Source organism: Ailuropoda melanoleuca, chromosome 19 (genome assembly GCF_002007445.2).
Source record: "Ailuropoda melanoleuca isolate Jingjing chromosome 19, ASM200744v2, whole genome shotgun sequence".
In the NCBI taxonomy this organism is placed as follows: Eukaryota; Metazoa; Chordata; class Mammalia; order Carnivora; family Ursidae; genus Ailuropoda; species Ailuropoda melanoleuca.
In genome coordinates, this window is record NC_048236.1 from 25,289,031 (window position 1) to 25,312,967 (window position 23,937).

The 23,937-nt window shown below is 43.7% G+C and overlaps 1 protein-coding gene across 1 annotated transcript in view; it reads right to left on the minus strand.

Moving 5' to 3' along the window:
- Positions 1-958: 958 nt before the first annotated feature.
- LOC105236434 (KH homology domain-containing protein 1) overlaps positions 959-23,937 on the minus strand; it is a 30,087-nt gene continuing 7,108 nt past the window's right edge. Inside the window, exons 4-8 of the mRNA XM_034648274.1 lie at positions 14,991-15,061; positions 3,029-3,151; positions 2,731-2,896; positions 1,933-2,456; positions 959-1,550 (exon numbers count right to left, since the gene is read on the minus strand). Coding sequence (XP_034504165.1) covers positions 2,266-2,456; positions 2,731-2,896; positions 3,029-3,151; positions 14,991-15,061 — 551 coding nt within the window. The 3' untranslated portion in view covers positions 959-1,550; positions 1,933-2,265. The remainder of the gene's footprint in view (positions 1,551-1,932; positions 2,457-2,730; positions 2,897-3,028; positions 3,152-14,990; positions 15,062-23,937) is intronic.

Sequence of the window (23,937 nt, forward strand, 5' to 3'; positions counted from 1 at the left end):
ATTGTGTCTATAAATGTTTCCCAGGTATTTTGCCATTTAATCCTCACATTACCACAGGCACTATATCAGGCATGTATTTAGTTGCAAGTATAAGAAAACCCTGGCTGAAACAAGCTTAAGAATATAAGAACATTTTGTTGCAGGATTTCTTTTCCTTCAGTGCCCGCGGTTTCTGGCCACACGCTCTGAAGAATGGAGAGGCAAACCAGATGAAAGAGTGGTGGGCAGCAAAGCAGTTTATTGAGCTACAGTGTAACTGCCACCGGAGTTTCTAAAACTAGGGGTTTTATGGACTTGTTGGCGGGCTGTTTTAATCTGATTAACCCTCCATGAGCCTGTCATCCAATCAGGTTTTTGTCGTCTATCTATCACGTGGGAAAGGGTGGAGGGCTCCTTCCAGGGTGGTGTAAAAAAAAAAAAAAAAAAAAGGTGTCTGTCCCTGTCCCTGTCCCTGTCTTCTTTTCTTCCAACTATCCTTTGTTAATTGTATTATCTAACTATTGAAATCCAAAGGTAGGGTAGCAGAGTACATTTTGCTCAATTACATCATCAAGGTTCCAGCTGTCCTCCCTGTCGGCAGGATGCTATTGGTGGTTCCTCTCATTGTCCACAGGATGGCTGCCAGAGGCAACTGTTCCCATAAAACCTCCTGGCTCACATCTAACAGGACAGGGGAGCTCTCCACTCAAGTATGGAATATAAATCCTTTCCCGACATTTGATTAGACTAACACAGGTCACATGATCATTCCTGAGCCTGGAGTGGCCACTAAGTATCTGCCCCTCTGGCCAGTCAGAACTCCCCTTTTGGAACTAGGGAGGAGCGACCCACAAAACCGCAGTTTCATTGGAAGAAAAACAGTGAAATGTAGGCAAAAAATATATAAATAAATAAAATAATTATATATATATATTTCCTATACCTATATAGTTACAGATAGTTAGTATTAGATGAGAAAACTAATGCACTGAGATATTAGTAACTTGCCAAAAATCATTAAGCTATTTAGTGGTAGAGTTAGGGTTTAAATACATGTAGTCTCAATCCAGTATTTGAGATACTAACTTCTACGTATTAATATATGAGTTATGCCCATACAGAAATCTCTGGTGAAATGGATTTAGAGATCAGAATTACAGTCCCAAGAAGGCAGAATGTTAATTTGATAATTCTTAGTATGAAACTTAATTGAGGGAGAAAACAGTCTTTTTGCAATTGTCTTTTAAAAAAAAATAAAAGGTTTCCTTCTACGTTTTGAGCCACTAATCTTTCAGTTATCAATTAAGAAGTAAACGTAATTTTCCCTTTGAGAATAGTATGGTTGGTTTTCTTCCAACCAGACTCATGAGTGTTTTTCTACCATGATCCTGATCTTGCCATTTGTTTAAAACTGGCCAAAAACCAGGAAATTAACAAATCTTGCTGGTTTTAAAACATAGTCCAAATTCAACGACTTCCTAGCGCGTCCACCACCACACCGTAGTCCAGGGCACCGTCTTCTCTCACCTGCAAGAGCCTCATCGTGAGACACAGGCCGCTAGAGGAGAAGCCTGAACAGAAAGAGTTTAAGTAAGGACATGTTTAGCTTGCCATGATCTTGACTAGAGACCCAAATGTGAATTTGGCATTCAGGAAAGTTCTGGAAAGGAGATTTAGGAAGTATTACCATCAATTTATTCATACCTTACGGGACTTCAGGATCTTTTGCTCCCAGAACACCCCATCACCACCCGCAAACTTCTAGCGATCAGGGACTATGTCTGGGGACCTAAGGTTCGCCAGGCTGCCTGGGTGCCTACTTCACCAGGCAGTTGTAATAGAACCAGTTTCCATCTCCATCTAGACCCTGCCCCTTCCCCCCACTCCCCCCACACACTTTTCTTCTCTCATTAGTCTGCCTTTTAAGATCCAGGAGAATGCTGGAGAACATACCTTCTTTTCTAGAAACCCCTGTCTTCATTCAACCCCGGCTGCAAGTGTGTGAAGCAGCTTGTGGAAGAGCTGTCTTTTCTGTTTCCTACTCCGGTGCTGGGCAGCATCTCCGGGGGGCAGCACAGGTGGCTGGCTCATCATGGTTCCGCAGATCTCAGTGCCGGACCTGCTCAAAGACCCTCCTGGGCCAGATAAGCTTATCCGAAGGAAAGAAGACAGCACAGGGCTTTGCACATTGGGTCACAGATTCAAACTTCTATCAATGCCATTTCTCACCAAAGCCAAAACTTCCCCTCACCTCCTAATTGTCCAGGGGGTATCAGTCCTTTATTACTAATAGAGTGAAATCAAAGGGAATCGAGGATAAGCTACCATTTGGTATGGGAAGCCTGGGAAAGCCGCAGAGACGGTCCGGCCCACCCTGGTAAGCAGACTTGCACTGGCGAACAGCTGGGTGCTGGGGGAGACGGCCAGGTCGTCCTTGGTCGGGGGATGGCTCGGGACTAGCTGCAGTATCTTGAGGCCTGTGAAGACACTGCCCTGGTGAGGAAGGGCTCACAACTGGGACCCCCGCGCAGAAACACTGAGGGGTGTTACCCCGACCCAGGCCTTCCCGGCTGCCCCACCCACACACCTCCCCGCTACCTTCCTGTAACTGACAGCAGACCACAAACGTGGCTGGGGCTCTGGGCACTCTCTTCAAGGACTCACGGGAGCACTTGGATTTCCAGCCACCCCGGCGATCACTGAAAAAACCAAGATGCCACGCAGCTCCACAGTTCAGCCAAGGGCACCTACCTTGGGCCTGCTGGTCAGAGCGCCGTCTCTCCAAGCTCCAGATCATATCAAACAGCCACGGCCTTGCCTCAGGCGGTCCAACTACGGCGACTCGGATGTGGCCTGCGGCTGTGAACCAGGATGTGGCCTGCGCCTCGATGCTGTGAAGGTCTGTGTCAAGGTGGCCTGCACCCAGAGGAGGGAATCATGAACCTCCACCCCTGGGGGTGGGGGGCGCTGACAGGGGGTGGTCTGGGACAGATGGGGGGGGAGGGAAGGTGGGAAACCCGGGAGGAGGTATGGGCAACGGCTACCTAGGAAAGATGGGCTCCTCCGGGTCTTCTTTCATGTAAAATACCAGCGGAAGGTCAAAGTTCTCGGATACAGCCCACCAGGGTTTCTCCCTGCAAGCCCTCCTTTCCATGTCCTGAACCGCGGCTACCTGAGTCAGAATAGAGGCAAGCTCAAACACCCTGTCTAAAAAGAACTCGGAAGAAGTCAGGGTAGGCCCGGAATCTGTGCTAAATATTGGCGTCTGAACACCCCCACATCTTGGACCGCCTTAGGGAGGGGCAGTATATGCCTACAGATCCTTTCGATAAAATCCATTCCAAGTAACTGTCTAATCTGAACTTAACCCCTTCATGCCAAATTGAATTATCTCATCAGTGCTTGCTTCTCTAATGCCCAAGAATCCCAAATTACCTTCATTCTAATTTCAGAAGATTTTGGAGCAGATGTACTGGGCATGACCCAGGGCAGGGATTGAGGGATGGAAAGTACTGTAACAGGGAGGTTCTAAAATGGCCTCCCTAGATTTGGACAGGCACTGTTTTAGCTTGTTCACACCACAAAACATTATAGACTGGGGTGGTTTAAAAACAAGAAGCACTTATTTCACACGGTTCTGGAGGCTGGGAAGGCCAAGATCATGGCACTGGCAGATTTGGTGTCCAGTGAGAACCTCCTGGTTTGCAGACGGCCTTCTTGCTGTGTCCATACATGGCTACATGTTTGAAGGGGCGCTTAGGCTTTCTGGGCCTCTTCTACAAGGACACTAATCACATTAATGAGGAGGGACCCTCCCAAAGGCCTCACCTCTTAATAGCATCACCTTGGGGGTTAGGAATTCAATATGTGAATTTGGGGGCACGCAAATGTTCAGACCATAGCAGTTACTATAGACCACAGCCAACCAGTGATGACACATGTGTAGTCAGACAGAGTTGAGCTTCTTTGACGTGCTGCCTCAGGGGAGAGGCAATAATCCAGGAACATAAAGCCTCTTTATAGGGAAGAGTTGTGGGGAGCCTGTTATAGGATTTGGCTGGGTGACTCTAAGGACTGTTTAGAGGAGCTGAGGCCAGTTTTGTAAAAAGGGGGCAATTTGGTGATTATCTTGGCAATTTTTATGTAGGAAGCAGGGAGATTAATGTGGTCTTGATTGAAAAGTGTCATTGTCTCCGTCTGGTTTTAAACATAGTTACGGAGAAAATGGCCTTAATGGCCTTTCTACATCTTGTGGCGTCACAGTCACTGAGTGGTCTTCACTGGTTAAAGTATTCTGCAAGAGTTGTTTATGTGTGGTGGGGAACATTAGAGTTTACCTGCCAACTTCCAGCTGCAAGTTCCTAGGTCTGTTTTTTTTCACTTTTCAATCTCCCCTTTTGGCCAAAGGACATTGGCCAGCCCTGAGGACATTCATCTGCGTGGTTCAGATCCACACCATCATCAGAATCCATTGATCACAGGCTATTTGGAGAACTCTGTCCACATTTGCTCTGCAGTTAGTCTCACATGAGCCGTTTGTTGCAAGATGAGATATTGAACTATTTAAACTCAGAATGACTGCACAGTTGCATTTAAGACTGAACAGGATACATGGGTCAGCTAGAATACGTAATTACTGGAAACAAAGTGATCATTAGTCCTATTAATAGGTTGCCAAGGAAAGAGCCAAAACCGGGCCATGAAATCAGGTCCCCAAATCCATCTGAATCTGTTCTAGAGAGCCAGATAGTCCTTCTTTTAACCACAAACTGTTCTACCTAACCAATGGTGTTTTAGGTAGGCGCTGCAAGCAGTGTTTGCTATAAAACGAAGTTCTTACCTAGACAAGAAGAAACCAAAGGCTATTTAACCATCCATAACCACCATTTAATGTAAACTTTAACTAGTTTGTGGGGCCTCCAGAGCAGAGGTAGTGTCATTTATGACTTCTGCGAGGGTCGAAGACAAATTTTGTGCCAGCTTTTCTTGCTGTATTATTCCTACTATTGGAATTGGAGCACCCATAGATGAAGAGGGAGTCAGTTACCTCTCCTGGGAGCTCTCCTGAATAGTCCGGGCTTCCCTCATTTAGGTCTCTGAGTATCTTTCTCAGGAAAAGCAGTTTCCTATAGGAATAGATGTTATAAATATTGCCAATTCTCTAAAAGTTATTCCATGTACACAAGATAGGTTTGTGTAATAAGGTGCACATAAAACATAGTAGCTTACTGTCGCACAAACCGAATGGGGAGTACGGTATCATTGATCCCAATGAAAGCAGGACAATCATTAGTCCCCTGATATGTAAAGATTCCTTGAGTGGAGGCTGGGGAATCACTGAAGATAACAGATTAATACAGCAAGGATAGCCTCGATATTTGTTTCTATTCCTGTAAGTTTGCTTCTTGAGTTAGCATAAGTATTTTGTAATAAGCATAGTATGTTGGGTTCAGTGTCCAGTTTTGATAGAACCAAAGGTTAGAATTTAATACTGTTAGGGAGATTCAAATTCCAGAAGAGACCTGCAGAAGAAAATCTATCTTTTGAAGTGTGAAAGGAACAGCTATTAAATTTTTGTTAGTCAAATCAGGTGGAGAATAACAAATGCAGTAATCAGTTAGATTTAGAACAATAGCTATAGTCTGAAAACACACACACGTACACAGGAGAGTTTTGCCTTTTCTCAAGTGGCAGAGAAATATTAGAGGATTAAAATCAAAAATGTAGATATGTGGGGGTGCCTGGGTGGCTTAGTCGGCTAAGCATCCGACTCTTGCTCTCAGCTCAGGTCTTGATCTCAGGGTCCTGCCTTCAAGCCCTGTGTTGGGCTCCATGCTGATGTGGCGCCTACTTAAAAAAAAAAAAAAAAAAAAAGTAGCTTTGTGACAGAATTATGAAATTTTTGGTTCACCTCTAGGGGGCACCAAAGTACAATGATCAGTAGAGCAAAATGAAAAAAGGAGGGCAGAGATATAAAAAAATGTATTTTGCTTTATTGCCTTATTGCCTGGGGTTGAAGCTGTCCACATCATTATTGGCTTGACCTGAAGTTCTTGGTTTGGTAGTCTTCTTCCAAAGATCAGTTATTCCTGGAGGATACGTAAGAATCCTTTATGATTTCCCAATGAAATCCTTTCAATTGAGGCCATGGAATGTTTCCCCTGATTTTTGCAAGTTTAGTCCCTTTCAAAACACTAAATCTTCACTTTCCCAGTCATGCAGAGGCTGTTTGGTGGATATTTGGGGAAGATTGCTTATACTTACTGATGATAAAGCTGGGCGCAGCAAATGAATCCTTTGTAATACTTAGAATTGCAAGCTTGCAGTTAGAAATTCTTAGATTCTGACTTTCCCGAGGTTCCCTGGAATGGCCTGTTCCTAAAGGACATTTTGGAGCTGCTCTTTAGTAACAACCACAGTGAAATGTACACCCCACATCACCCAAGAAATCAGTTAAATTTCCTTAGATGCAGAATAACAATCAAGCAATTTACCATCAGAACTTTGGCTACCCATCAGGAACATCCTCAGTCCATCCTGAAAATAAACAGTAGCCAGCACATACGCCATCACTGGGGCCAACTACTCTGGCCAATGCTTGTTTAGCACAGTGGTAAGCTCAGGTATTTCCTTGGAATTCTGGGTCATCACACTTAAAGTAGCCTTCTTCAGATGGCCAAATACGTATTTCTCAGATATATTTGGCCTTCATCCGCAGTTCCTAAAAATGCTTCAGCACCATAAAAGTGAAATGGCTGTCTTGTTATTAATGAAGGTGACTTTTGGACCCCATCCAAAGGCAGGTCCTAGTTGCCAGGAAGACCAACCGTGTGATTGAAAGTGTTGGAATTTTTAGTCACACCCCCTCCATCTGGAACCTCTACGGAAGGAAGAGGGGCTAGAGGTTGAATCAGCCAATGTCAGTGACTTAGCCAGTTAGGACTATGTGATGAAGCCTCCATCAAAACCCAACTGGACAGCTTTTTGGTCCTTTTTATTTCCCTGACAGCTTCCACTTGGGGCACCAGAAAGTTCCCACATGCTACTGAGCCAGGCCTCAAGTTCTATGAGAACAGAATCTCCTTGGTTAAGGATCTCACCCTATGTATCTCTTCATCTGGCTGTTGATTTGTATTCTTTATCATATCCTTTAATAAATTGGTAAATGTAAGTGTTTCCCTGAGTTCTGTGAGCCGCTCTAGTAAATTAATCAAATCTAAGGGGGACGTCACTGGAACCTCCAATCAGTAGCGGGCCTGTCAGAAGCACAGGTAACAGCCTGGGGCTTGCTACTAGCATCTGAAGGGGGTGGGAGTGGGGGACAGTCTTGTGGGACTGAATCCTTAACCTGTGGGACCTGATGCTATCTCCTGGTAGATATGTCAAAAGCGAGTTGATTGGACACCCTGTTGTGTCCAAGAACTGTGTTGTATGTGGGGGATCCCACCCCCACACACAGAAATTGGAATTGGGTCCAGGAACTCACCAGTCTACAGAATTTCCTTTTTTAAAATCAACTTGTTGACAGTTATTGTGTCAATCTATATAACAAACAAGGGCGTTTTTTTTTTTCACTTTAGAAGTACACAATCATTTTATTATAATTAAGCTAGAAAAACTCAACTTTTATTTTGATCCATCAGTTTTTTATATTCTAATTTGGTAACCAAAAAATTTTCATGTCTTACTCAAAATTTAAGAAGGTCAAGCAAACCTGACATATTTCCGTTCTTTCCTTTATAAACCAAAAGAGCAAAAAGAAAAGAAAAAGTATCTTAGAAGTTTGATTATTTTGGATTTGGAGCCTGAATTTTAGAAAAAAAAAAAATAAGAAGAAGGTACTTAAACAAGAGTGCTAGTGGTTGAAATAGAAGGAACTGTATGGATTTGAGGTTATTTTGAAGATAGAGCCAGCAGGATTTTCTAACTTAATGATTTTAGGCATGTGACTCAAAAAAAGATTTTTTTTTTAATTTGAGACTGAGCACTGCTCCGTTTTTTTCCACTCCCGCAGCAGCTGCAAAGTGAGTCGGCCCCCCCCGCCCCGCCCCTGCATCCCCCCCAGGGTGGTGCTCAGCCTAGAGGGGGGCTCAGCACCCTTGAAGGGATGTGTGTAGGGTGGAGACGGCCAGCTGTGACCAGCTGGGGGCCCTGCAAAACCTCCCATACACCCCCACGCCCACCCCCTTCTTGGGCTGCAGGCTTCAAGTCCAGGAGCCCAGGCGATCCGCGCAAGGAAAGCGCTGGAGACTGAGACCCCCACCACCTCCTGGGCCTCCCTCCTTGTAAGACGGCCAGCTTGATGGCGAGGCTATCTTTGCTGTGCCTACTTACTTGAATCCGCCCCCGAGATTTTCTTCTTGATACACTGGGTTGTAGTGTGCCAGCCTTAAAAAGAAAATAGCCAGTTATTATCTTCCTACTTGCTGCCGGTCTGCAGGCTGCAAGGGGTGGTCACTGACTGTGAGCTCCCGCTGCGTCCTCCCCCTTCCATTTTAAAGGAGGTTTCCTATATTATTTCTCAGGTGGGAGGAGACCGAAGCCGGGGGAGGAAGCCCCGGGAGTCTGTTGTGAGTCTCCTGCAAAAGCCCTTGCCACAGCTCCCAAGACAGAGTCCGGAGTGTCCCCATCTTCTCGCTCCTTCGTTCCTCCGCTCCCCCGTCCCGCATGCCCGATCGCAATCTCGCCCCCTCATACCCTGTCTCCCGCACCCTCCTCCCATCTTAAGCACTCACAGGGTTTCTTTCTCCTCGTCTCTCTCCAGAGCAAAGGAGTGGGGTGAAGAAAGGAGAAGTCTAGAACACGCCCTCCGCGGAAATTCGTGTAAAGATAGCAACTACATTGAATAAGCGCCAGCCTGCTCGCCGTCGCCGTCGGAGGGGAAGCATCAAGTTTGACGAGATCTCCTTGCAAGAGACTTTAACTCTCACTTGATTCCTTCAAATGGAACAAAATTATCCAACGATCCAAACCACCTTCAACCACCTTCAAGTGCTTAATTGCAGCTGCTTTTAAGTGCAACCATCTGACTTTTCCTGTTTCCTTCTGTCCGGGGAGCCTATTTGGTGTTTGGTGTTGCACGTCAGTGTTAATGATGTGTTCGTGCCTGAACTTTGAGGGGTTGCTTTAAAAACAGATTATTACTTTCCTGAGGTTCCCAGGTATGGCCTTTATCTGGGGGGAGGGGTCGGCAAAAGATTTTTTGAAACATTTATAAGTGATGCCAGTATTATCAGGAGGCTTCAATTTCTACTTTGAGAAAGTTTTAACCACATGTTAATATTCACTTTCTCAAATATCGGCCCTTTGGTGAAATAAAGCAACTGTTTCACTTTTGTGGTGAGGATTTTAAAAAAAAATCAGATTCAATGTACAAAAATTATTTTTAAAAAAACACATCAATTTTTTTCATGCAAAATTACACACATAATATTATCCAAGGTACCAGGATAGGACCAGAAACAGGAGTCAGATACTGTGCAGTTGAGTATCCAATACCAATAATGCACAGTCTTCATTACCTCATTTTAGAGCAATAGAAAAAGCTGAGTTGCAAATATAACCTGAAATGATCACTTTTATTTAATACAGTCATGTGAGTGTGCCTAACAAGGAGAACAGGAGTCCTAATGCTCTTTGGGTTCGCCTGTCTCCTAATAGATGTGGGCTCCCAGCAAGATAGCTACGCCTGAAGCCAGAAGTATCAATTTTCTGATTGCAGAGTTTTTAAAAAGCAGGAAAATGTGTTTAACAAACATGCATTCAAAAGAAATATGGTTTCTACCATATCCGGTTCTGGAGGTCCCTTATACTTGGGCAAACAGACAATATATGAGAAACAGCTTCAAATTTATGGGTTTCATTTAATATGACTTCTCAGGTTCCCAAATCATTCAGGGAAATCCATTTCTTATTCAGTATCTCTAGCACTCTGCCAATCTCTGGTGGACAATAGAAACATTTTCAACTCCCAGATGACTTCAAAATGTAAAAAAGAATCCTGTAGTGATGATGTGAGTAGCTCCTAATATTAATTGAATTCCAGATGATTAGACTAATCATAATAATCTCATTTCCCTTGCCAGCGATCCAATTAGAGTATGGCACATGTCCTAATTTTGAAATGAGGTAAAGCCTAAGAAGCTTCCAGGGTAGGTTTTCCCACTTCTGAAAAGAGAAACAAAAAAGGACTTTGTCCCTCCTCCTCTCCTGTTGGTTGGGACCAGACATGATTTGGGTAAGAGCTACAGGCATGTTGCTACCAGCCTGAAGATGAAGCCAACACAATATGAAGTGGGAGGGGAGGAATACACAGAAACTGCATCTGAGCCCTGACATGCTATCCTTGGATTACTGTTATTGGCAATTTCCCGTTTGAATGTACATATCATGGGGTTTCCCCCCAGCTTTATTGAAGTATGATTGACAAATAAAAGTTGCATATATTTAACTGTACAATTTGATTGTTGTTCGATAGATATTTATTGATTCAAAATATTGCATATATTTAACTGTATGATTTGATTTTGTATGTTATTCAGTAGGTATATATTGATTCCAAAGAAAGGGCACTTTGCAGAACATTGGAACCCATGGTTGGTTCCTGCAACTGAAGGACCTTACACTCTAGTGGATAACTTTGAAAAGCATCTGGAAATGTCTTTTTTTTTTAAGATTTTATTTATTTATTTGGGGCGGGGGAGAGAGCATGAGTGGGGAGGGGCAGAGGGAGAAGCAGGCTTCCTGCAGAGTGCAGAGCCCGAAGTGGGGCTCGATCCAGGGACTCCAGGATCATGACCTGAGCCAAAGGCAGATGCTTAACTGAGAGCCACCCAGGTGCCCCTGGAAATGTCATTTTTTATTGAGATATAATTGGCATTTAACATTAGTTAACATAGTGAATAACTATTAACAGTTTCATGTGTATGTTATACTAATTTGATATTTGTATTGTTAAAAAAAAATCCTACCAAGCACATAACTTCTGAATAAGACATAGAATTCTCTAAAAGTACCTGGGAGGGAGATGGGCCCTGTTCAGTAAGAACCATGATTTTTTAAGTTGTCCTTTCCTCAAGGATTAGCAACCTGACAAGGATAAAGGAGCCTAAATTCTGTGTTTGGGAATCTATGGTCACTATATAATATATGCGTTTTTGTCCCAGTCCCACTACTTCCACTTCCTAATCTATAAAAATAGAAATAACTGCATCTTCCTCACAGTGTTGTTGTAAAGTACTTAGACCACAACTTAAGTTATATTAGCTGGTTGGGGGGCCCCTGGGTGGCTCAGTCGTTAAGCGTCTGCCTTCAGCTCAGGGTGTGATCCCAGCGTTCTGGGATTGAGCCCCACATCAGGCTCCTCTGCTGGGAGCCTGCTTCTTCCTCTCCCACTCCCCCTGCTTGTGTTCCCTCTCTCGCTGGCTGTCTGTCTCTCTGTCAAATAAATACATAAAATCTTTAAAAATATATATATTAGATGGTTGGCACTACAGAAGTGATCCTCATACAGGTGCATCCAGTGCTGGGGAACATGAATCTCTCTGAAATATACCTAATGCTGGAAAGCAATGTGTCTTTCATAATCCCACAGTTTTGTCGCATTTATTGTCGGGGAAACAATGGAACTCAAAAAAGGCCCGTGTTGCAATCCAGGTTCCTCCACCATCAGCCATGACAACACCAAACCGCCGGGCGGAAGGTTGGCGCTAGGCACTGCTGGGACTCCGTTCCGTTGGCCTGCTCGGATTTGAGGGAGCCAATGAGCAAGCGCTCTTTGAGGGGGCGGAGCCTGCCAAGGGACCAACCAGGCCTGCGGACAGACTGCCAGCAGTCTGGTCCCACCTCCCGACCACGTGGGGGTTCTCTCTTCCTGCAGATCCGGTCCTGGGTACGAGCAATGGCGCCCTTCAGGATGAAGGCTCAGCACGGATCCCACAGTCCAGAAGCCAGCAAGAAGTGTTCCTATTCCAGGACTTGGCTCCTTATGCACACTCAGCAGTACTGGTGTAACTTTAAGCGCCTTCTGAAGCCATCAGTGCTTCACGTGGAGGCACGTCTCCTGGAAAAGATTTTCGGTGAGTACGCTGAAATCTTTACCATTCAGCGCCACCTTGGTTTCTGGTGACCACCCTGAGCCACCCACTGCAGACCTAAGGCAGTGGCTAGTGTCCTGCAAGCCAATATCCCAGTGACCTCCTTTGCCTGTCCCCGCCAAGTTCCAAGTCTTGTCCCATTCCGCCCCACCCCCCCGCCCCCCTAATCCCTCGGGAATCTTCCATTCTCCACAGGTCCAAGCAGATTCCCTCGGGAATCTTACATTCTCCACAGGTCCAAGCAGAGTCCTCCTCCCGGGGTTCGAACGGGAGTTCAAAGTCCTGCTCCAGATGAAAGAGCCCAACTCCGAGGGCAAGGTTGAAATCTTCATCATGGGGAGACACCGGTACCGTAAGCGTGCCAAAAGGCTGATTCGCATTTTGGCCACGATGCCCCGAAGGAAGCCGTGTGAAGGTAAGGAGCGTCATATGACAAGGCACTAAATGCTGCAGACCTAGGCTGCGCTAAGGGAACTTTCACTTCCACCACTCCCCTCCCACAAGCCTGGGACTCCTTCACATCCTGGGATGCTGGAATTCCTGGGTTTCCAGGGGAGTCACAGAAACCCTGGAATACAGCACTGTGGGAGACAGCCGGCAAACCCAAGGAAGGAAGAGCCATTAGGAACTTGCTACCCCAGGCCCTTCCCACCTGTCTGCCTGCCTCATCTCCCTTTTCAGAAGCTGGGAGGGAAGCCGTCTGGACCCCACTTTCTGAGATAAAACTCGAGCCTGGGAGGTCCTGTACTCAGTGATGACTTAGAATGAACCCAAGAGCTCTGTAAAAATGCAGATTGCGCACCACGACTTCTCTCCAACCCCACCCAGGAGTTAGGCGTATTGGCAAACTAAAACGTATCTGTTCCTCAGTCTCCTCACCCATAAAATGGGTCTAGTCATAGTCGCCTACATAAAGGTTTTTTTCCCCAACAATTAAATGAATGAATACAATGATGCACTTAGGATACATAGAAAATACTTAATAAATGTGAGCTATCATTATTTAATTGGGTGTTCTGGGTGGTCCTGTTGTAGGTGGTCTGCTCTGAGATGACCAGTAGGGTAGACTCGGCAGTGTTTTCTGTGGAGTCGCTTTCCCTGTGTGTTCTCCTGGGCAGTATACTTGCTCAATTCCATGCTCTCCTTCCAGGCACAATGATGCTCAGCCTGGAAACCATGAAGTCTCTTGAAAAAGAAAATGTTCATTCCAATGCTTTCCTCTCCACCACTGTGATGAGCAGCCTGGATGAAGCCATGCAGTCACTGGAAATAGGTCAGGAGACTGTCCAAGACCCTGTTACCAAAACAGTGTGATTTTTGTGATTAGGATCTCAGTGCAGGGGGTTCAGTCTGGGTCGGGAGCCTTTCCCTTAGAGGCCCAGTCTGAACTCTGCCTTTGTTCCTGTGGCTAAGGGGAAATAAGTATTGTTAGTGGTCTACACACCTTTCTTCTGCATAGACAGTTGTTTAAAGATTCAAATGTGAGTTATAATAAAAAATAAACTTTAAAAAACATATATAGGTATAGATTAGTATTGTCAAGAAAGGCAATCTTGCTTTGCATGCTCCCAAGATGGGAAAGAGCCAAGAACTGACAAATGGTTGGTTCTGCTTTTTCATAGTGTGTTGTATTAAGTGGTTGTGGCTAGGATCTTTAATGTTCCAGGGAGCTTTTGTAGCTAAGGAAGAACTTTATTGTTTATTCTTTCATTAATGCTAATTTTGAAAAAAATGTTACATTGATATTAAACAAGCTTTATAAACCCAATTGTTAAGCGTTGAAACATTGATGACAAGCTGATTCCATTCTCTTTGGCATTTAGTTAAAAAGAAGTCTGATGTTTCTTTGTCGTCTTTTTTAATAGCTTACATGGCAAAACACATTAGTGAGTACCAAATTTATTATGACTAGAACAAAAGCATCTATATGTTTCTTCATTATTCCTGTAATTCCAAATAGAATAGCTTTCCTGATTTAAACAATTTTATTAGTTACTTTACTTTCTCAGAGTATTACCATAAATAAAAGAAAAAGGATTCCATCTCAGCTCAACTGAGTTTGCATATCCTTGGTTCACTGACCAATTATTTCTGGGTCGGATGCCAAGAATACCATTTATTGAGCATTTGGTGTAGACCAGATTCTGTTAAGTACTTTACATACATTATTTGACTTGATCTTCATAATAATCCTATGAAATCATAACCTATGAAAATAGATGTGATTATGCCCATTTTACAGATGAGGAAAGGGCAGGGTGGGAACATCAAATAATGGGTATCCTGCCTCTTTGTCACTTTTCATGTTGATACATGTTCACACTACACTATAAACTCTTGGTGGCATTAGGGATGGTGTTTCAGTTTTCTTTTACCCCTGAGGCCCTAGGCACATAGTTAAACACTGGGTTATTGACTGTTAACAATGATTATCTTCTTTACCAACCAGTCAGCCCTAGTTAGTACAAATAATGGTGTCCATGTATAAAAACCAGGTCTACCCTGTGGCCATTTGATCATATATGAATCCCTGTATATCCTGTACAATGTCAGGAAAAGTCCTTGCTTAAGTTTCATATTAATATAATCAGGAAAATTTATTGAATTGTTTTTTCCCCATTTCCCTTAGCAATAACATGGTACTCCAGATCCAGCCTAAAGAACCGAGGAAGCGACTGGCTGGGTTTAAAAATGCCCCTGGCAGTAGGTGCCTGGGGCCCACCCAGGCAGCCCTGTTAGGAGTGGCCAGGGTTAGTCCCTAGCTCATGGGCTTATTAGGGTGAGTAAACAGGAGGTTCCAGGGAAACTCCTCTGGCTCTAGGTCATGTCACATAACCCTAGGACGGAAAGGCCAGGCTTCGCCTTGGGCCTCAGCAGTGGCCTACAACTTGGAAGGGTAAGGCCTTGAAGACCTACCCAGGCATGAATGTGGAAAGTTTCTTTACAATCTTCCATATCATTCATCTTGGCCACGATCAGACAGACTCCTAGGAATTAGGATTTAAGGTAGTCTCAGTCTAGGGTAGCATTCAGGTGCTTTGGGACCTCAGTCATCTGGTAGCTGGGGTCTAAGACTGGCCCCCTGCCACAGGAACGTTCTTTCTGCTCTGCCTTGTCATCTTTGTCAGTAACCTCAGGGTTCTACCCTCGCCCCCTTCCTCACTCCTGGGAGTACCTGGAGGTATGGCAGAGAAAGCTTCCAGCTGGAGCTGCCTGGGCCCCCTTTTATAGTCAATAGTCACTTGCTATGGCCTTGGGACTTCAAGTTTTTTGTTTTTCTCCTTAAATGATTCAGGCTTTGCTTGATAAGAGTTTTTGTCATACTATCTTTGTCATTTTAGGTATTGACCTGGCCTATTAATATTTAAAAATTTCTGTATCAAATTTGCATGGTAGCTGTTTTCTTAGGACATCCAACTAATCCGTTATTATTGTGAGGTACCGTCGGACCATCTTTCCATTTTGTTCTTTTGTGCCTGGTCATCACTGTTGCTCATCCTTCCTGTTCTTGGTATAGTTCCAGCTTTTTCCATGTTCCTTTGGCCTATTCACAGTTTACTAAATCCATCCTACATAGAGAAAATGTACATATTTATATTTGATAGCTATATCTATACTTAAGAAATAATTCCCAGATATTTGCCTTCCTACCAACAAATGTGAAGGTTAAACATATCCATTTGTGTTTCTTATTTGTGAATCACAATTATCTTTAAATTTGTACATTAACTTATCACTTAGGTCATGACTAAGAGTAGGAGACTATCAGGGCAGAAAACTTTTCCCTTCTTAACCTTCTTGATTCTTTGGTCTAATAATTAAAGTGATATAAGACAGAATAACAGGAGAAAAACAAATTTCGTATGTACAAGAGCCCCGAAGACATAAGACCCAAAGACATTCGAGCAGCGGAAGCTTATATGCCATCCCGAGCTAAGGAGAAAGGGGTAGGGGTCTTAGGCTTCAAAGGGGAGAAAATTCACAGGAAAACAAGAACGAGAAGAGCGAATGGTAAAGAAATGTTTGCCTAGGGGCGCCTGGGTGGCTCAGTCGTTAAGTGTCTGCCTTCAAGTGTCTGCCTTCGGCTCAGGGCAGGATCCCAGGGTTCTGGGATCAAGCCCCGCATCGGGTTCCCTGCTCCACTGGGAGCCTGCTTCTCCCTCTCCCACTCCCCCTGCTTGTGTTCCCTTTCTCGCTGTCTCTGTCAAATAAATAAATAAAATCTTAAAAAAAAAAATGTTTGCCGAGCCTCGAGCCTCATAGATAAGTCTTTCTGATATAAAAAGTTATCTCTAGTAATAGCTCTCTTCCTCATATGGGCATCTACTGAAATTCTTTTAGGCAGTTAAGGGGAGGTGAAACGCTCTTCATGAGTCTGCTGGGCCTCAGTTGTCTTCAGCCTAAAATAATCTCTATGCCCGAGTGGCATATTCTGGGGTATATTCTGGTGGGATATTCTGCTTCCCCTCAAGACTAAAAAGCTGATTGCCAACTTTTTGTTTTTTTTTAAGATTTTATTTATTTATTTGACAGAGCTAGAGAGCACAAGCAGGGGGAACAGTAGAGGGAGAGGGAGAAGCAGGCTCCCCGCTGAGCAGGGATGTGGGGCTCAATCCTAGGACCTGGAGATTATGACCCGAGCCACAGGCAGACGCTTAACCACCCAGGCACCCCTGATTGGCAGCTTTTAGCCCAGGGTACAGCTTGGCAACGTTGAGCTGTACTGTAAAGTGTCCCTTGGTTGAGGAACCCTGATGTCAGTATTGTGAGCTGGCCAGATTCCCTGGAGAACCCTAAAGTATCCTAGCTGGGTAGTAAAGGCTTGGCTCCAAAGTTCTGGGAGCCAATTAAGGGAAGAAGGCTAAGTACCTCAGCTTTCAGTAATCAGTAAGCAGTTGGTCTCTTAATCCTTTTGTGTAAGGTATAGTCTGTGCACCCTAACTTTCCCTTAGTTTTACTCTCCCCAGAGAATAACGTAGTTTCCTCAAACATCTTTCACTCAATTCTAGATGCCACAGTCCCCAGCCCCAGCAACCTCCAGGTCCTGAGCATTTTGGAACTCTACAACACAGGTTGGATTGGCTTAGCTATTTGAAAAAGCCAAATCCTTAATCAGTTAGTCTGTCCGTCTTCCACCTTCCAAGATGTTGCCATTTTCTTCTGTCATGTGCTCCCTATTTCCTGGGTTTAATGTCTTTTTTTTTTTAATCTCCTTACTGGAATTTAATGGGGTTTTAAACGTAAAATTAGATACATCTGTTCCATCTGCCACTTTCCCTGGAACCTCCGGCTTGGGAACATTTTTCTTTTTCCTAAAGTATATCCTTTAAAAGTTCTATTCATGAGGGTTTATTAGATGGCAAACTTATTTTTCCTCCGGAAAAAACCTTTGTTCCACCTTTGTTCTTAAAAGGAAAGTTTTGCTAGATAAACAATCTTCAGCTATTATTCTCTCTTAGCCCTTTAACGATCTTAGAGGGTCTGGCTGCCACTGCTAATTAAGATTTCTGCTTGAGGGGCGCCTGGGTGGCACAGCAGTTGGGTGTCTGCCTTTGGCTCAGGGTGTGATCCCGGAGTCCTGGGATCGAGCCCCACATCAGGCTCCTCCTCTATAAGCCTGCTTCTTCCTCTCCCACTCCCCCTGCTTGTGTTCCCTCTCTCGCTGGCTGTCTCTATCTCTGTCAAATAAATAAATAAAATCTTTTAAAAAAAAAAAGATTTCTGCTTGGTCTAATTGTTTTTCTCCTGAAAAGGTTTTATTATGCACAGAGGTGTGAGGGTGCTCAGCTCCCCTCTCTTCCTCTTGGCAAATATGTCTCCACCCTTGTCTCGATGAACCCCTGGGCCCGCTTGTCCTTAGCTCCATGGCGAGCCAGTCGTTTGTGGTGAAGCTGTACACCTCCCAGATCTTGTCCCAAGAAACCTGGTATGCTTGTGGCGGTGGCAGCTGTGCCTGGGTAACTCACATTGTCAGGCACCCGATGTCCCTTGTCGAGGCCCACAGCAGCCATACGGTAGCACAAAGCCCCATGCTTCCTGGAAAGGTGGTCTAATTTTTTTTAATCCCTGTGGTACTTGTCAATATTTACCCCTCTTCATACTAGATTTTGTTTTTCACACTAATTTTTTTTTAAGATTTTATTGATTTGTCAGAAAGAGAAAGCACAAGCAGGGGGAGCGGCAGGCTGAGGGGGAGCAGGCTCCCCACTGAGCAAGGAGCCTGATATGGAACTTGATGCTGGACTCCATCTCAGGACCCCGAGATCACGACCTGAGCTGAAGGCAGACGCTTTACCAACTGAGCCACCCAGGCGTCCCTCTTTATAATAGATTTTATCTGTATCTTTGCTCTTTGTTTCTTGGTAAGACTTCCCAGAATTTTTCCGACTAATTGTTTTTAAATAAACTTAATTTTAGAATATTTAGATTATTTTAGAATAGCTTTAGATTTACAGACAAATTGTGAAGATAATACGGAGAATATCCATTTATCCCACACCCAGTTTCCTCTATTCTCAACATCTATTAGGATATGTTTACTGCAATTGTTAAAAACAACAACAGGCCCAAAATGAAGTTGCTTATGCTAAAAGATTTTATTTATTTGAGAGAGAGAGAGCACGCCCTCACATGAGAGTGCCAGGACAAGCAGGGGGAAGGGCATAGGGACAGGCAGACTCCCTGATGAGCAGGGAGCCCATGCAGGCTCTGGGATCATGACCTGAGTCGAAGGCAGATGCTTAACTGACTGAGCCACACTGGCGGCCCTGAGACAGTTTCAGCTTTCCCAGAAATGGATTCTTAAACCAATCAATCAGGAATTGCCTGGTAGCACCTAGTTAAATAATCTGCCTGATAGTTCCCCTTCCATGCCCTAAAGAATTAACTCTAATAACCAACCTGCTTTTTTGCCTAGTGTAACTTCCTTGTTCCTCTTCCCTTCTGCCCTATAAAAGTCTTTCATTTTGTACGGCTCCATGGAGTTCCTTTCTATCTGCTAGATTAGATGCTGGCTGATTCTAATCGATTTTTACTCAAACTATTAAAATTTTAATATGCTTGTTTATTTTTTAACACAACCGATGAACCAGTACGAGTACATTAACTGAAGTCCATACTTCACTCTGATCTTTGTTTTTACCAGATGTCCTTTTTGTGTTCCAGGATCCCACATTACATCTAGTTATCACTTCACCTTAGGCCCCTCTTGGCTGTTAAAAGTTTTTCAGACTTTCCCTGCTTTTGATTACCTTGACAATTTTAAAGAGTACTGGTCGGGTATATTATCAGATGCCCCTTTACTGTAATTTGTCTGATTTTTTTCTCTCAAGATTAGACTGGAGTTATGGGGGAAGGCCACAGAGGTAACCTGCCATTCACTTCATATCAAAGGTACATACCATCAGATGACTTCACTTTCGATGTTGACCTTGATCACCTAGCGAAGGTAGTCTTCAACAGGCTTTCCCGCTGCACACACACACCCCTTCCCGTAGGGTACTCTTGGAAGGAAGTCACTACATGCAGTCCACGCTTCAGCACAAGGAGCTGTGCTCGACCTCCTCGGGGCACGCAGTATCTGTGTAAGCTGTTTGCAGTTCTGCAGATTTGTCTCTTCTCCCTCATTTATTCAGTCATTTATTTGCATCAGTATGGATTCACATCTTACTAATCTTTTTTAAAAACCAGCTTTTGGTTTTGTTATTTCTATTTTTGTTTCATATTCCATTGTGTTTTTTTTAAGATTTTATTTATTTATTCGACAGAGATAGAGACAGCCAGCGAGAGAGGGAACACAAGCAGGGGGAGTGGGAGAGGAAGAAGCAGGCTCACAGCGGAGGAGCCTGATGTGGGGCTCGATCCCACAACTCCGGGATCACGCCCTGAGCCGAAGGCAGACGCTTAACCGCTGTGCCACCCAGGCACCCCTACCATTGTTTTCTGCTTTAACCATTTTATTTGCTTTGTTTCCTTAAGATTATTCTGTTTTCTCTAATTTTTGGAACTGTATACCTCCTTTGTTTTCATCCTTTCTGATAACTGCAGTACCGGGAGGGATCTACAATTCCCCCCACCCCACCGTCAACCCTTCCGTCCACTCGGCATTGTAAATATCCCACTCCGACTTTCCAGGAGCTTGTTTTGCCATAGAAAGACAACTAGTTACTTGTTACTGATCTTGTTTTAAAGTTCTGGCAAGAACTCCACAAGCCCTGGCAAAGGCTGTACATGGACCCTAATGGTGTGGTCTCCATGCCCTTTTGCATGCTTATTACAAATTTTTCCTGTCATTATTCAATTATTATTTCTATCTATCTATCTATCTATCTATCTACCTATCTATCTATCTATCTATCATCTATCATCTACCTAACTATTTATTTTATTTGCTGGGGGGGGCAGCAAAGCAAGGTTTATTGAGTGATAGCAAAGTGATGGTACAAAGCTCCCAAGGAGGGAGGGGACCCTAGAGGGTTGCCCTCGATTATTATTTTTAAAAGAATTATGACATTTTCAAATTTGGTCAATTCCTAGTTCCCAGACCTGTTCCCAAAGTTAGCCACCAGATGGAATGTAATCTTACCTTAATTACATTCCTGGCTAGTTCTTTAAAGGTAAATGAAGGTCTTTTGCCTCAGAGATTTTAAGCTGTTTCCAAAGCTTAAATTTCCAAAGTCCAATTTTTCAAAAAATTTCCTGTAGATAACCATATTTAAAAAGAGAAAGGGAAAAACTATTAAGCTTATCTATCTACATGATTCAGCAAAATCTCCTACTCAAGAAGGCAAGACTTACCACTCATCTGAGCAGCCACTGAGAATTCTGTACCTACTCGCAGACTTATCCTGCAGCCAGATGATACCAGAATGTCACAGGGAATAAGAAACCTTGTTCCTTGCTTAGTTTAGTTTGGTTTTGCCTTTTGCCATTGTTGTTTGTTTGTTTAAGCAGTGAAGGAAAAATTTAGAACTGTAATAGAAATATATCAAAGGGGATATCCAAAATAGTCCCTTATATAGTTTATATAAGATGCTATTGGTAATAATTAGCTATTACCCACACTGACTTCTCACCCTTTGCTCTTGAGGCTTTTCTGTCTTGAACTATATAAAAATTCAGAACTATGAACTCCCCTGTTTATACCTGAAATGACAGTTACTCACAAGATCAACTTTTTATCAGTTAAGGTACCGAGAGTCCTGCCTCTTCTGTTCTCTAGAGAAATATTATAAGGTGAGCATGCAGAACTTCTCATGACAAAAAGCAGTATATAAATATTTCGAGGAACCATAATGGTGCTTTCACCTTCCTACATTCCTCCTCCTGCTTGATAAAACTTGTCTAATCTCTCATGAATTGCCCGGCATAAATCCTGCTTTTCTAGGCTAAATTAGTGGCATTTTATCAAGCCTGTCTTTGTTCCTAATGAAGAAAGAAACTTGAGTGTGGTGAGCTCTGGATTGTGTCAACCCAATCATCTTTCAACAATGAGCCCAAGCTGAAGAGCTTGAGGCAGAAAGCCCTCAGCTGTCAGCAGTACGGGCCCAGGCTCTAGTGACGAGAGCGGCCTCACGGAGGAATGCCTTCCCAAGGGATCCCGCATCCACTGCCCGGTGCAGGGGGAGCACACCCTCTGCCAGTCTGCCTTCCTCCCCCCACCCCGATGTTGATCCCTGATGAGCACCCTTCACATGGGTGTGCATCACAGCGCCCGCTTCCCAGGAACCCAAACTGCAGCTCGTGGTGAGGCAAGACTGCCCAGGCTTCTTGACACTCTCGTGAACCGCCACTCACAGCTTCAGATCCGTCAGACGTAACTAGTTACCAAGTTGGTGTCACACAATTCCAGTCAAAAATAGGGTAAAAAAGTCAAAACTTGACATTGTCTGCCAGGCTTTTTCATTCCTTACTTCATACAGGATGTAACGGAGTCAAAGGTTTGGAAGCATCCACTCTCCTTGTGTCCTGGCCCCTTCCAGAAGAATGTTAGAGACCAAAACTGGGGCGGGGGGTAGATGTTCATAAGAATGCTGATGGAGAGGGAGGGACACCTGGGTGGCTCAGTCGGCTAAGCCTCTGCCTTTGGCTCAGGTCATGATCCCAGGGTCCTGGGATCGAGTCCTGCACTGGGCTCCTTGCTCAGCGGGGAGCCTGCCGCTCCCCCTGCTTGTGCTCTCTCTCTCTCTGACAAATAAATAAATAACATCTTAAAAAAAAAAAAAAGAATGCTATGTGGAACAAACCGCAGCTGCTCTTGAGGCACTTGTGACAGAGCTAGAAAAAATAATTTAGGTGTGAATTCACTATATTTCTTATAGAATGAAGCACCATTAATCTTAAGACTGCCTCACTGACTAAAGAGTTGGTGGAAGGAGGGTAAGAGAAATGCAGATTGATGACTTCTGTTCTGAGGAGGAGGAGGCCAGGACATTGGCTGAGCATTAAAAGGAAAAGAGGTGAAAACTAGTTCTGAAGAGAATAGAGGGTACCAGAAAAATCCAGGCAAACTGGGAGGGCCATTTGAGATAGATGATCTTGCAGTTCCACTCAAAAACCCAATAGGTCCTTCTGTGGAAAATGACAAGCTGATTCTAAAAGTATTTGGAAATAAAAAGGGCTAAGAATAGCAAGACACTCCTGTAGAACAAAAATACGAAGGCAGAGCTTTTCTCCTACCTGTCTAGACCCTTCCAGACATTTTAAAAACTACGGTATTTAAGACAGTGGGTTTTGGTGTGAGAGTAGACAAATATACCAATGAAACAAAGGAAAGCACACTAAAAAATACACTTCTGCACGTATGGGGACTTGATTTACAGCAGAAGAGGCACTTCAGGGAAGTGGGGAAAGCATAGTCTTATACATAAATGGTGCTGAGGCAACTGAACATATCATTTAAAAAGGAAAGGAAAGGGGGCACCCGGCTGGCTCCTTTGGAAGAGCACATCGCTCTTGTTCTTGGGGTTGTGAGTTTGAGCCCCATGTGGGGTGCAGAGATTACTTAAATAAATACAATTTTTAAATAGATGATAGATGGATAGGAAATGAAGAAATGTGATCGTACCTCAAACTATACACAGAGCAATTTGGAGGAGAGGGAAGGGAGGTGGTTGTGGTTATAAAAAGGGCGACACAAGGGATCCTTATGGTACTGGAACTGTTCGGTACCTGGACTGTAGTGGTGGATACACAAGCCTATAGTTGAAAAAACTGTATAGACCTGAAGTCACACACACACACAAACAAGTACAAATAAAATGGGAAGAGGCCTGTAGCAATGTCAATATCCTGGTTGTGATATTTTACTAGTTTTTCAAAATATTACCATCATGGGAAATTGGTAGTGTGTACAAAGAATCTTTCTGTGTTACTTCTTACAACTCCATGTGAATCTAATTATCTCAGTAAATTTTTCAATTAAAATATAAATTCTAGATAATAGGTAATATCTAGATTATAGGTTAAATGCAAAAGGCAAAACAATAAGGTTTCTAGAAGATAAACAGGGTCTTATGACCTCAAGGACAGGAAAAATTTATTAAACAGGACACAAAAAGCACCAACCATAAAAATTAAAGAGCATTAAAATTTAAGAATGTTTTCAGATGATACCATTAAGACCACAGAGCAGAGGATATATTCACAACACATGATGAACAAAGGGCTCATATCCAGAATATATAAAGAGCTCCAACAAATCAGTAAGAAAAATATAGACAACCCAATCAAAAGGTAGGGAAGAGACAAGCAGGCATTTCACAACAGAATAAAACTACCAAAGGTGTTCAGTTTTATTTAGGAAAATATGAAATAAAACCCCTGTGAGACACCATTACTTGCCCATGGCAATAGTTACATTTAC